Source organism: Leptonychotes weddellii, chromosome 11, assembly GCF_054177405.1.
Source record: "Leptonychotes weddellii isolate Sample4059 chromosome 11, ASM5417740v2, whole genome shotgun sequence".
NCBI classification, from domain to species: domain Eukaryota; kingdom Metazoa; phylum Chordata; class Mammalia; order Carnivora; family Phocidae; genus Leptonychotes; species Leptonychotes weddellii.
Window position 1 is genome coordinate 63593783 of NC_138379.1, and position 14514 is coordinate 63608296.

The 14514-nt window shown below is 42.6% G+C and overlaps 1 protein-coding gene across 1 annotated transcript in view; it reads left to right on the forward strand.

Annotated features, from left to right (window-relative positions):
* The window catches only part of PIWIL4 (piwi like RNA-mediated gene silencing 4), a 41539-nt gene extending 27228 nt beyond the window's left edge, over positions 1-14311 (forward strand). Inside the window, exons 12-17 of the mRNA XM_081799038.1 lie at positions 1591-1775; positions 4368-4440; positions 8333-8533; positions 9527-9630; positions 11805-11875; positions 13258-14311. Coding sequence (XP_081655164.1) covers positions 1591-1775; positions 4368-4440; positions 8333-8533; positions 9527-9630; positions 11805-11875; positions 13258-13448 — 825 coding nt within the window. The 3' untranslated portion in view covers positions 13449-14311. The remainder of the gene's footprint in view (positions 1-1590; positions 1776-4367; positions 4441-8332; positions 8534-9526; positions 9631-11804; positions 11876-13257) is intronic.
* Positions 14312-14514: the final 203 nt, after the last annotated feature.

The window sequence follows — 14514 nt, forward strand, 5'->3', positions numbered from 1 at the left end:
AGGAAAAACTCCTTCTAAAAGCAAAACAGAACCAAAGTTTATAAAGTACCAAAAAGTAGGCCCCCATTAAGATTTTGGTCAGGAGTCAATAAAGAGAAGCTCAGTTTCGATTCCACATATGAAGTAGGATTTAAATATTTAATATGATTTATATCAGCATCCCTGTAAGCAAAATCATATTTCTCAGAGCTATTTTGTTGCATTTCTTTAGCATGGAAACAGGTCTTAGGAGAAGGGGCACTAAAATGGGAGAACCCGCCCCCTAGCGGTGGTCATGGGCTTCTGGACCAATGCTTGCTTTTCTGAACTTGGGTTCTAGGAACTGAGTAGACTAAAGGTCACAGGCCTCAGAGTGTCTTGGGCAGTTTTCCCGGGTCTTCCACCAGCCCATAACAATAGTAGGAGTGGAGGTGCTCCTCATGCTGGTCGTAATGGAAAGAATGAACCGTGACTCCAGAGAGAACCGTTGATGGAGGGCTAAACTTACCCCTTCGTTCTTTAAGGTTGCCTCCCGGAACTGACCCTGCCTGGCCACCTAATGGCAGGGCATTATGAGGGTGCCTGTGGTTGGATTTCAGAGTGCTTGGTGGAAAGTACAACGTTCCTGATTGCAACGTCAGGAAGACCAATCTAAATCTGTCACTGTACCAACTGACTCCATAATGTCTCTCAGCCATAGCTTTGGAGTCTGTAAAACAAGGGGATTGGAATACTTCTTAAACGTTCATGTGCTGATGAATGACTGGGAACATGTTAACATGCAGATTCCGATCCAGTGGGTCTGGGATGGGGCCGAGGACTCTGCGTTTCTGACAAGCTCTCAGTAGATAGCCATGCTAAGCAGCAAGGGATTCGATTACAGTGTGGTCCTTTTTCAGTTCTAACAGTGGCTCTTCCTGGCTCACTATACCAAGGACATTTCCATTCAATTCCTGTTGTGGAAATAAGCAGAAGGCCAGTAACCAATCTAAAATCTCCGCTCTTCAGTGCAGGGAGCTTAGTTTTCCTGGTCACTTGTGGGGGGGGGGGGGGCGGCGGGGGTGGGACCATCCAAGAGTGAGAAAGGAGGTTGTGCCCTGGCCTCATCTTTGTTCCTAGACATAGCTACTCCTGGCATATGGTATGTTCTTAACTGCCCTGTAGTGTTTGTGAGCTGTAGTTGGATGACCTGGAGTATCAACAGTAAGCATTTTCTCTTTCAGATAGCTTTATGCCTAGAGAGACCGAATTAGCCCACTTGCCTGAGGCATTTGTATTAAAGGGCATCGATCTTAGAGCTGGAAGGGAACCTAGAGATCTTTGAACCAGGCACCTTTCTTTGCACACAGCAGAGGCGCACAAGGTAAAGGGACTTGCCCAGCCGTCTGCAGCCAGAGAGTGGCTGACCTGCGGTGATGCTCAGATGCCTCCCCTTCCAGGAAGCCCACGTAGTCTGTCTAAATGTACAGTGCTTGGATCAGTGTTTTAAGTCTGTGAATAGCAAACTGTACTAAATAGGTCTCTTACTACAAATGTGGACCATCTTAGCACAATCTTAAGTGCTCTCTGAATAAATGTGTTCAACCCTTTCATGGTCATTATTTTTCTCAGTGTCAACCTGGATCTGCTGCTGAGTGGTCCAAGAATATGCGAAATTGCAAGATTTTAAGTGCACAGTCTTTGAATAAATGGTTGATTATATGTAGCAACAGAGATGAAAATGTGACCGAGGATTTTCTGCACTGCTTGAGGAGAGTTGGAAGTTCCATGGGATTTAATGTGGACTACCCCAAAATGTGAGAATACACAGAAAATCATCCCAACTGTTTTCATCTATTAATTTGGTTTAGTTAGAAGATCAGAAACGATGGCTGATGTAGCTACAAAAGCTTTATCTCAGTAAAGTTTCGTAATATAAAGTACCAAGAAAATAGTTATAAGTAGATAGATTTTGTAGTGACTGAAGTTTTATACAGTTGAAATATATTTTATGTTGGTCTTTGTAAAACTGTTTTCACAGTTCTTTAGGCAATAGTCTCATTACTTCCAAGATCTTTTCAGTACTAGTTGGGCCATAAATCCTTAATAAGTCCGTTAACTTTTTTTTCCTTAATTCTTTCATATCAGTTGTTTATAAAACTTAATAGGAAACAGGATATTGAAAAATATAAAAGTTGCATTTCCTGACTTACTTGATAGATTTTATGCTTTATAATTTAATGTAAGAAAGAGGGGCGCCTGGGTGGTATAGTCGGTTAAGCGTCTGACCCTTGGTTTCGGTTCAGGTCGTGATCTCAGAGTCATGAGATCGAGTCCCACATTGGGCTCCACGCTGGGCATGGAGCCTCCTTGAGTTTTTCTCTCTCTCCCTCTGCCCCTGCAGCCCACTCATTCTCTCTCTCAAATAAATACCCTTTAAGAAAATTTAATGTAAAAATAGATCTGAAATAAGCTTTTCTGATTCTGTTACTGTAGTAGAAGATTATTTAGTTTCTGGGCATTTAGTCTTTGAACATTTATTGAGTGTCTACTGTATACTAGATGCTATGCCATTTGCTGGGAATGAGAAAGATAAATAAATTGCTTTCAGTTTAGTAAGGGATCTCTACATGCACAATCACTCAAAATTGGATATTGTTTGCTTTAGAAAAGCAGTAAAATTGGTCATGCCTCATTTTATTGAGCTTGATATGAGGAATGCATACTTCTTTTTGTTGCTGTTATTGTGGAAGGGCAAATGTCCTAATTGGCAAGGTGGGAAGTTATTCTTTAAACACGTGGTTACTAATTAACTACATCAGCAGTACAAGCATTGTTGAAAACCAAAGATGTCCCCAAAGTCTCATTTTACGCTGTAGTTTAGAATGCATCTCTTATCACATCTGTTAACAAATCGCCTGGTTTCAGTTTCACCTGCTCTAATTTCTTTTAACCCAGGAGCTAAAAAAGCAGGAAAAGATGAATGAAACAAGCCCAAGTCACAGACTTGGCTTGGGATGACGGCGCAAGCTCTTTCTTATGTGAATTCTACGCACAAGCCCGTGCCATGTTCTGTTCTTAGCCTGTTTTATTTGAAAGCCCATATTTTATTCCATCCTTTTATTTTTCCCATGAAGTATCCATTTCCCTGTTACATTTATTTATTTATTTATTTATTTATTTATTTATTTATTTTAGAGAGAGGGAGAGTGGAGAGTGGGGAGGGAGAGGTGGGCAGAGGGAGAGAGAGAATTAAGCAGGCCGCAGAGCCCAGTGTGGGACTAGATCTCACGACCCTAAGATCATGACCTGAGCTGGAATCAAGAGCCTGGTGTTTAACTGACCGAGCCACCTAGGCGCCCCTTACCTGCTGGATTTATATGCATAGTTCCTCCTGTCTGAAACACTTGCCTGATGAGTTTGGAAAGAATGGACAGTAAGATGGCTGCTGAGTCTGCATGCAAGAGATTGATTTGGAAAAGTCAGGAACATTTAGTTGTTTTCAGAGCTGCGGGCCATTCTTGGAGCTCAGTTAGAATCAGTGAGCAGGGAACAGTGGTCCTGCCACCTGCTGGGCAAGTTTTAAAAGGCCACTGGGCATTAGGACAGTCCAATCCTATATACCTCTCAGAAGCTGATTCTACATAAAGAAACTATCTATGAAGTCCTCTGTGTGGGAATTACTTCTGTAGCGTCTGGCCCCTAACATAATGTAAGCACAGAACAGATAAGTACTTGCTGACTGATTGATACAGGCTAAATATTCCAGGCTCCAAACAAGCAGTCACTAAGGAAAAAAAAAATCTTTTAGTCTGAACCATTCAGATTAGCTGAATAAACTGGTCTCATTCATCTGATGATTTTTGAGACTTTTAAAGTTCTTACAGAGATTCAGTATTAGAGAAATCTTTTTTTTTTTTTTAAAGATTTTACTTATTTATTTGACAGAGAGAGACACAGCGAGAGAGGGAACACAAGCGGGAGTGGGAGAGAGAGAAGCAGGCTTCCTGCGGAGCAGGGAGCCCGGTGCGGGGCTCGATCTTGGGACCCTGGGACCATGACCTGAGCCGAAGGCAGACGCTTAACGACTGAGCCACCCAGGCGCCCCTAGAGAAATCTTAATTCCAGTTTAACTCAAAGCGGTTTCAGACCCATGGTATTGAGACTTGTGATTTCAAAAGCTCACTTTTAACCTCATTTTGAACACCAGAATTATTAATTGTAGGGATTATATACAATTGAGAAAACTGCATTTTCCACCAGACTATTTTTAAGCTAATAAAATTGATTAGTAAGTGTTTTGGTGTATCTTGTAGTGGGATTATAAAAAGCTGTATTATTTTTAACTCTATGATTATGTGTTACTAAAAAGGGAATTACATATCCTCAAAATTAATCTTTTTATGTAGCATAAAAGTACAAGAAAATCCAGCTGCATTCCTTAAAGCTCTACAGAAATATGTTGATCCTAATGTTCAGCTGGTAAGTATAGAATAATTTTTGTTTTGATGTATAATTTTAATTTTTTCTTTATATATAACAGTCTTCTTTCCTTAGAAGAAAGAATGTGAGCACATTCTCCCATGATATGTTTGCAAATGGCTGTGCATTTCCCCAAGAACCCAAGAAAGTATTAATCTTAGTATTTTAATCAATATTTTATTTCCTTTTCATATTTCTAATATTAATTTTTAAATACTTGTTTTTACTCCTATCTCATCCTCTTGAATGTCTACATTTTTTAACTTGCTGGGGGGTCATCTTTTATTTAAGATTTAAGATAAAGTGACTCCCATCGTACCCCATAAATGCTGGGGCCCCCAGTGTTTCAGTGGGTTCTTGGAGAGCTTGGGTTTTTCTGTGTCACTATGGCGGCTTCCTCTGGGTTCTCGCCTCTTTCCCGAGTGCCATGCCCCCTGCGCTGCATCAGCTCCCACAACTGCCTCATTTCCCAAAGCACTGTGTGTGTGCATGGGTGGAGCTGGCTTGGTGGAGGGTTTGGGGCCAAGGCATGAGTAGAGCACACCCCAACACTGCAGACAAGTTGAAATTGGCATCCTTGTTCTTGAAAATCTCTCAGCCTTTCTTATTTCTTGGAAATGCTTTCTCTTGTCCCAGGCCCCAGCCTCTCACTGCACTGTAGTGTCTTACCTCCCTAGCACATGCGTCCAGACTCCCAGCATGCCTCTGCATCTCCCGCAAAGCAGCGTAGCCATGTCTGTTTCTCTTTTAGTCAGACCCAAAAAAAGGCCCGTGGGGATGATATATTAAACAAAGGGAATTCTAACACTAAGAGCACTTTTCTCCCCTTAAAAACAAAATAAAACTTAACGAAAGATCGCAAAAATTGTACAAAGAACTCCCATATACCGGTCACCCAGATTCTCCAATTGTTGACATTTTATCGTATTTGCTTTATCATTTCCTTCCTTCCTATATCTGTCTGTCTGTCTGTCATTTTTTCCCCTGAACCGTTTGAGAGTAGGTTACAGACATGATGCCCTATTGCCCTTGAATACTTTAGTGCATATTCTCTACAAGCAAGGTCACTCTCTTGCAGAACCATGGGATAACCATCAAAAGCAGGAAACAGTAAGACCAGCTGATCCACAGACTCCATTAACATTTCTCCATTTGTCCTCAAAATGTCCTCTCTAGTAAAAGGATCTGATGCATTGCACTTAGCTGTCTTGTCTCTTTAGACCCTCCTTCAATCTGGAACAGTTCCATAGTTTTGATGACCTTCCAATTTTGAAGAGTATAGATCAGTTATTTTATATAATGTCCTTTAATTTGGGTTTGTCTGATGTTTCCTTATAATTCAATTCAGGTTATGCACTTTCGGCAAGAGTATTGCAGCAATGATCTTGTTTTCTTAATCCGTCCTACTGGGAGGTACCCCATTAAGGTGGTATCTGCCAAGTTTCTCTGTTGTACATCTACTCTTCTCTTTGTAATTAATCAGGTGTTTTTGTTTTTTGCAGAAAGATACTTTGAGACTATGTAAATATGCTGTTTCTCATCAAACTTTTACCTGCTAGTTTCAGAATCCATTGATAATTCTTATCTGAACCCATTATTACTATGGTGATTGCCAAATGGTGGCTTTCTCATTTCATACATTTAGTATGTAGCATTGTATTTCCTTCTACATTTAGTAGGTAGCATTATGTTACAAGGAAGAGCTTTCTCTTCTCCCCATTTCTTTGTTCAGTTATTTATATTGCTGTGGATTCATGGTTTCCTATTTTATTTACCAGCTTATCATCTATTACTACTGTTTATTTTGATGCCGAAATTGTTCCTGATTTTGTTAGTGGGAGACCCATTCAGATTGGTTTCTGTGTCTTTTTGACATGTCCCCATCTTTTTTGGGACACTTCCTTACTGTCTGGCACAATAAGGTATTCCAAGTTAATCTTGAAGTTTTGCTGCCCAGCTCTGGAATTAGATATTTCTCCAATGAGCCGTGATGCCTTTTGGTAGAGAACAGTATTTAGAAATCAAAATCTGGTCAACTAGGTGTGCTCATTTGTTATTGGGGTGTCACTGCCCCCTGGCTTTCTCAATGGGCATAGCTAGGAATATGTGTAGCATGTGTCTACATATATGTACTCATATATAGTTGACCCTTGAACAATGTGAGAGTTAGGGGTACAGACCCCTGCACAGCCAAAAATCCCTGTATGACTTTTGACTCCCACCAAATTTAATTCCTTAGCCAACTGTTGACTGGAAGCCCTATAACATAGTCGATTAACACATATTTTGTATTTTATATATACCATATACTGTATTCTTACAATAAAGTAAGCTAGAGAAAAGAAAATATTATTAAGATGGAACACTACATCAAAAACTAATGATGTAATGTATGGTGATTAACATAACAATAAAAAATTTAAAAAAAATCGTAAGGGAGAGGAGATACATTTACAGTACTGGACTATATTTATCAAAAAATCTGCATACAAATGGACCTGCACAGTTGTTCAAGGGTTGACTGTAGATACATACACACTTACATCTGTGTTATTACCGTGTGTGTCTATGTATATGTTAAAAACATGTCCACACCTCCAGTTCCAGTCCAATAGCACAGGGATGTGTTCCCCACATCCATGTTTGTACCTCCCTTCTCTGATGGGGGAAGCATGGCTCCTGTTACTCACATATCGCCTACACCTCCATCCCCTCGTAGGCAACAGATCTCACTTGTCTCTCACCTTCTTTTGGCCCCAGTCCCCGTTGGACCACTGCTTTGTTCTGTCACCTACCTGGCTTGGCCCCAAATTCATAGGATGGAAGGAAGACTTCTAAGAGGATTTTGCTGACAAATATATTTCCCTATTTTATATAATTAAGTGTAAATAATTTTAGCCCTTGACATTATATTTTGAACAGCCCTTGACATTATATGTTATAGGGCTTCCAGTCAACAGTTGGCTAAGTGGAAAATCACTTTGTCCTCTGCTAATCATAACAGTGCCTGTCTTTTCTATAATTTGGCTAAAAGACAGAAGATGTAGGTAGGCCAGGAGAGGCTCTTCGGAGAGAAACACCTGATAAGAAATAGGGGCGGTGAAAGAGATGGTAGAATTTAAAAATACCTGGGGACCTGAAGCTTCTTTCTCCTTATTTTCCCTCCCCCGCCATATCCTTACTCTCGAGTCAAAGTAAACAAACAAACAAATACTTGTTTGTTTATTTTATTTTTGTTGTCTAGTACCTAGTACCTAGAAAAGACCACTTTGTAAGCTAATCCTCCACTTGGCCTATGTGTGGGTCAGGCTGGGGGAGGAGATGGTGGGGAATGAGAGCTGGGGAGCCACAGGAAAGGGCCAATAAGGGGGCAGGGAGGGAGCTGGAGAAGGAGCTAGGTTAGGAGGGAATTTGGGGAGCCTAACAATCACATCAGAAGAGATGTGAGGCAGGGAAAGCCAAGAGGGATGGGTAGCTTTGGAGTGGGACTGCAGAGCAGGCGGCTGATAAAAGGGCGTTTCAAGTGGCATTGACCAATTGTCAGTGGTTAAGGGCCATTTAAGACAACTTTAGGCATGTTAGTATTTGCTTCTTCGGAATTTAAGGGCAAGAGATATTTGGAGAATCCATGCATTTATTTTTTTGAGAGAGCACACATGCGTGAGGTGGGGGGGGAGGGGCAGAGGGAGAGGGAGAAAGAGAGTCTTAAGCAGGCTTGGAGCCTAGGGCAGAGCCTGACTTCAGGGCTCCATCTCACAACCCTGAAGATCATTCATGACCTAAGCCAAAGTCAAGAGTCGGACGTTTAACCGACTGAAGTGCCCCTCAGTTTTTGTAAAGCTGCTTCTAAGCATAAGTAAACTGACATTTTTCTTCTTTTTTTTCCTTTTAGGTAATGTGTATCCTGCCTTCTAATCAGAAGAGCTACTATGATTCCATTAAAAAATATCTGAGCTCCGTCTGCCCAGTGCCGAGCCAGTGTGTGCTCACTCGGACCTTGAATAAACAGGGAATGATGATGAGCATCGCCACCAAGATCGCCATGCAGATGGCCTGCAAACTCGGAGGCGAGCTGTGGGCTGTCGAGATCCCTGTGAGCAGTCTGACAGTCTTTTCCTTTTAGCAATCAATCAGTCCTTTCATTAATTTAACAATGAAATCAAAGTGGGAGATATTTTCCCATGATCCCAGAAGTGTTTGTTTTGTTTGTTGGGTCTGTCTGTGGGCTCTGGGTTCCGGTGTGACTCGGGACACCATCCAGAAGCTGAGGTGTGGCTCCCGTTGTCTGGGAGCTTCGGGTGAGCTGTTAACAGCATGTTTCATGACCGAGAATCTGGGTTGGCAGAGACTTGGAGGGCCTTGATCTGGGACCGTCCTGCTGCTACAGGAAATCTGTGCCCCGGGGTCTCTGCTTTTATCAGCTTTCAGCAGCTGCTGGCCCTCAGAGGAGCTCCGCTCCCTGGAGGGGCCTCCCCGGGGCTCGGGCGGCTGGCAGAGCTCTGATCTTGACCTGTGGTGGGAACTGAGAAAGTCCTCTTCTCCTTCCTGAACTATTGGCCACTGTGGAAGGAAAAAGGAGGGGAGGGGATGAGAAGTGAGGGAATGTTGTCCGTTCCTTACATTTCCATCAGCAGGATGTAGGCGGGGAGCCCCGGCTGCCTCCAGGGGGTGCAGAGCCACTGAGCCGTGAGGGTCCCCTAGACATCTGAAGAGTGGGGAATGGACTTCCCCTTCAGATCCCCACAGCCCAGAGGCCCCGATAAATGACTGACCACCGCCTGGAACCTCTCCAGCCACCGAAGACACTGGTCCATCTCCCCAAAGGACGGTAGCCACTGCCGTGGGGCTCTGAAGCGAAGTGTGCACCACAGCCAGCCCTGCATCTTTTAGTCTCTTTGCTTTCTGTTTTAATAGCCTGCTTCCTCGGGCCCTTGGTCTCGCTGGTATATAGCTTCACTTAAACAGTTTAATAACTAGGGACGGTTTTTTTCAAAAGTTCATTATTTAAAAGTTCAAAAGATATTAAATCATCACTTGGGGAAATGATGCCCCATTCCATTAAATCATGAAAAATTTACTTTCACAGTTAAAGTCCCTGATGGTGGTCGGTATCGATGTCTGTAAAGATGAATTCAGCAAGGGGATGGTGGTGGTTGGATTTGTGGCCAGTATTAACCCCGGAATCACCAGGTACTTTTACAATTACCCCAACATATTCTCTAATTATTGTTTGTGGTTTAGCTAAAAACCATACAGCAGGAAACCGTTTGTATTCCTCACTCATTTTAAAAATATGAAACTTTAGTCATGAATTGATAATATCAAGATAATATGTAGCCTTATGAAAAAACTATATTTATGCAGACATCAGGACAAGCTATCACTCATATACCTATCATATTCCCAAAATGATGGGTGATGGAAATTCTTACGAATTTGTTTTCTATACATCTGCACTGTTTTGGGTACTGTACTAGGAACTTCACATATATTAAGTCAAGCCGCCTAGCTTTGGATTCAGATTGCTTGGATTTGTATCCTGATCTGCCACTTACTTATTCTGTGTCTGACATCTGGCTGTTTAAGCTTGCTGTGCGTCACTTGTAGTTACCTGTAAAATGGGGATGACAATGATGCCTATTTCATAGGGCATGTATGGAAATTACCTAAGATAAAGTGCTTAAAACACAGCCTCAATATGCTCAATACATGCGTGTTGTTATTAACACTTGCAGAGAGTTGATGTAGTTGTTCATGCAGCTGTTGAAAACATAAGCAGGTTCAGGGGTAACACATTAAATATTGACTCATAGTACTTAATAAATTGTAGTTCTTAGAATTGTTTCATTATTTGCAACTAAGCAGTGTGTTTTGAGGCTGCAGGAGCTGTTTGTGACGTATTTTATTCCTGGATGTAAGCTATTTGATTTACTCCATTAAATTTGTGGTAAGGTATATATTTGGGATGGTGAGAAACAGGAAGAGTAGCGGTGTGACTCCAAATTCATTCCAGGTTGTATGAGATCCCATCTGTCACTTCGTTAATCAAGCAGATAAAGGATTTCCAGTTTGTTAGCCACATTCCTAATTGTGTCCTTATTGGTTATATAATAATGTCGATGCATACTTACCACTAAGCCATGACTTTCATTTTCCAAGTGCTTTTATTTAATTAATGACTTAAGCAGGAGAACTTCTTCTGAAATTTAAATAAATGAATCATGTTCAGATTTCAAGTCCAAAAGGCTCATTGATAGGAGTAGAAGTTTATGCTTGAGAAATCTTTGAATATTTTGAAAGTAGATCTGCTAAACTAATAAATTCCTTTGTAATAATAATAATGTGGCTTCTATTTATTATTGCTTATTTTGTGCCAAGTACTGTGCTAAGTCCTTTATATATATTATCTAATTTAATTTTTACAACCTTATGAGGTAGTAACTACCTTACCACCTTGCATATGTCCTTGGTACAGATGAAGAAACCGAGGCTTAGGTTCACATGGCTGGTGAGCATGCCAGCAGGATTTGAACCCAACTATGTCTGATGCCAGCACTATGCTTTAGTTTCTCTTACCAATAAATTTCTTTTGGGGAGGGGAGGTGTTTAATATAATTGTGCTCATATAGCATATACAAAATCATGAGCATTAAGTACTACTCATAATGTCTGTTTCTTTTTATTTCGATTGAGGTATAATGACATACAACATTTTACCAGTTTCAGTGTTCAACCTACTGATTTAATATTTGTACATATTGCAAAATGATCACCACAGTAAGTCTAGTTAACATCATCACATGCATAGTCATAAAATTCATTTTTCTTGTGATGAGGACTTTCAAGATCTACTCTTTCAGCAACTTTCAAATGTGCAGCAAGTGTTATTAACTGTGCTCACCATGCTGTTCATTACATCCTCAAGACTGACTTATTTTCTATCAGGAAGTTTGTATCCTTCGATGTCCTTCACCCAAGGCCCCCACCCCCACCCCCTGCCTCTGGCAAACACCAGTCTGCCCCTGTATCTGGAAGCTTTTTTTTGTCTCTTCTTAATTTCACATACAAGTGAGATCATACAGTACTTGTCTTTCTCTGACTTATTTCACTTAGCCTAATGTCCTCAAGGTCCATCCATGTCATCACAAATGACAAGATTTTATTCTTTTGTGTGGCTAAATAGTATTTTGTGTGTGCGCGCATGCATGCGGCGGGCTCACACACACAAGAGTGTGTCACATCATCTTTATCCATTCTTCTGTCGGTGGACACTTAGGTTGTTCTGTTTCTTCATTTAATCCTAATGCATGTTTATAGAAGACATTTTGAATTTGAACTTTACTTTTGTGTTTTTCTCACTTTAGGTGGTTTTCTCGCTGTATCCTCCAGAGAACAACAACTGATGTTGCAGATTGCTTAAAAGTTTTCATGACTGGTACTCAAAGTATAGCAGTGGGGGTGGGCTCTGAGCGCTAGTCTTTCCGACCCAGAGTCCGTGTGCCCGTAGCAGACCAGGCGGTGGAAGCAGATGCCCTAAGCCTGCCCGAGGCGACTGTCACCCGGTGGGAGATTCCCAGCTGTGTCCTGCCCCATGCTCACAGATGCTGTAGAATCTACATGTGTCATCTGTGTGCAATAAACAGAAAGCCAACAGGAAGGGCACTTTGTAGCTGCTGGTGGCTCTGGCAAGCAGTGCAAAGACCAAAGGAATCTACCCCAGAGAAACAAGGATTGTGACAGAGTGGTGTGAGGTCTAGAACTAGGAAGGAAGCCTTTGGGGCCGGGATAGGAATGCTGGCAGATGAAGTGCTGCACAGCAGGAGAAGATGGGGAAGAAGGCAGGCGAGGAAGGGCGCCTTCTTCAGGGTGGGATGCGGTGGGAACAGTATCTGGGGCTCCCGTCCCCGTCTCCTCCCCAGCCCTGGTCGGGGTCTGGCTTTGGCGCTCCCTCGCAATGCAGCTCATACAGTTCACTTCCTCTCTTTCCCATCTATAAACTCTGGGGGTGGGGGGAGGTTGTAAATATTGTTTCCTAAAAAAGTGAATTTGGTGATGTGTGTTGGTTATGGCCTTACCTATATGATCATCTTCTGTTGAACTAAAATGAATTTCCCCGACAATAAACTCTTCTAAAACAATTGCCCAATATATACATGAAAATAAGTATTATATTATTTCACCCTCACTTCAAAACTTGATCCTTTTTTTAAAGTAGTTGTGAAAAGTTTGTGTTGAGTAAGAGTTACTGTCTGGTCTCTGTCTTGGGGCGGTTTCTGGTTGGAGTGGTGGAAATGTTCTCAGAGTTTGCATTGTCGGTGCAACTTAGAAGCGAATTGGGTGAGTCCATGGTAAGAGATGCTTTCAGAGGGGCGGCCACGTCCTTTCCTTATGTCTTCGTATTTATGCTTGTTGGGGAAGAAAATGACATGAAATTACCCAGTCTGTATCTATTGATAGCATTTAAAAAAGACTCAGAGGAACTAAATTAGTATTAATTTGGTTTTGGGAATTTGTATGTCTATTGCATGACTTCATTTATTGCTTAAATATTAAAATGTCACTACAGAGGTGTATGCTAAGTTTAAGAAGATGTTATACCATTGAAACCATTATGATTCCTCAAATAGCCGAGATGCCAAATGTTCCCTAAAGTTACCCGCTTTTATATTATTGCAGTTACAACTCAAGTTAGGAATTACCCTCTTTTATAGTGGTCCGTAATAATGGACTTCTCTAAAACATTGAACTCTAAGAGGATGTTATTCCTTGTTGGCGTCGGACGAGCCATTCTCTTCTCACCAACACCACGTTCTGCAGGAGCACTCAGCAGATGGTACGACCACAACCACGCTCTGCCGGCTCGCGTAGTCGTGTACCGGGACGGCGTAGGGGACGGGCAGCTGCAAACACTGACTGAGTACGAGGTTCCGCAGCTGCTGAGCAGTGTGACGCAAGCAAGTTCAAATGCCAGGTATTCAATTACCGCTCTTTCCCCACACTCGCGATGATCGCACATTGATTATAACTATTGAAAGGAGTATGGCTGTGTGTTTGCATCCTGTGGGTACAGCCGGATGGTTAGATTTCCCCTGGCTTGGAGCGTGGTCACGTTGCTCTTCCGTGAATAGGGTGGGGTGAGCCCGGGTGGGGGCACCTGGAGGAAGGCAGGTGTCCTGCAAAACAGCTCACGCGGAGATTCAGCAGGAAGCCCACGGGGCTGCTGGCGGGGAAGATGCTTCATGCATATTGATAAGCCGCGGAACTAAACAAGCTGCAGTTTGAAATTCAAGGCCCAAATCCAACAGCCAGGGCTAAGGCCCCTCAAGCGCAGGCCCTGGGGTGCGGCTAAGGTCGGTGGGAGGTGCTGAAAGCAGTGGAGGGCAGGGCCGGCTGGGCTGCCGATGATCAGACCACCCTAAACACCTTGCTCCGTCGCCACGTTTCTAGATTCGGTGGTGCGGTACGTTTTCCTCAGTGAGTGTGTCAAGTGTCAGGTGCAAGGAAAATACTAGAACTGACAAACGGGGGAGGATGATCATCTTAATTGGCTTCTTAAAATATTCGGAGCGCATCTTACTCCAAGCAGAGCGCCGCATTCGTCTGTCGGGTGACACCATCAGCACCATCGGCAAAGTTGCCGCCATGAGGCGCGGAGGAGCGGAGCCCGGACCTCATGAGGGACAGTCAGCGAGGAGGGAGAGCATAATGGCTTGGGGGCAGTATCGCGGCAGCTGCCTCCAGAGCCCACAGCCCAGATCTCTCCCTCCCCACTGACCTCAGGTGACTGTGTCTATTCAGAATCACAAGCATGCAATTTAGGGCTAACAGGAATACATTTAGCAGCTGACAGAGCTAAGGAGTTTTCTTGCAATATGACATCAACTTTTAAAAGTTTCAATATTGAAAACAATAATATATATATATTTTTTTTAATTTTTTTTTTTTTTAATTTATTTGCGAGAGAGAGAATGAGAGACAGAGAGCATGAGAGGCAGGAGGGTCAGAGGGAGAAGCAGACTCCCCGCCGAGCAGGGAGCCCGATGCGGGACTCGATCCCAGGATTCCAGGATCATG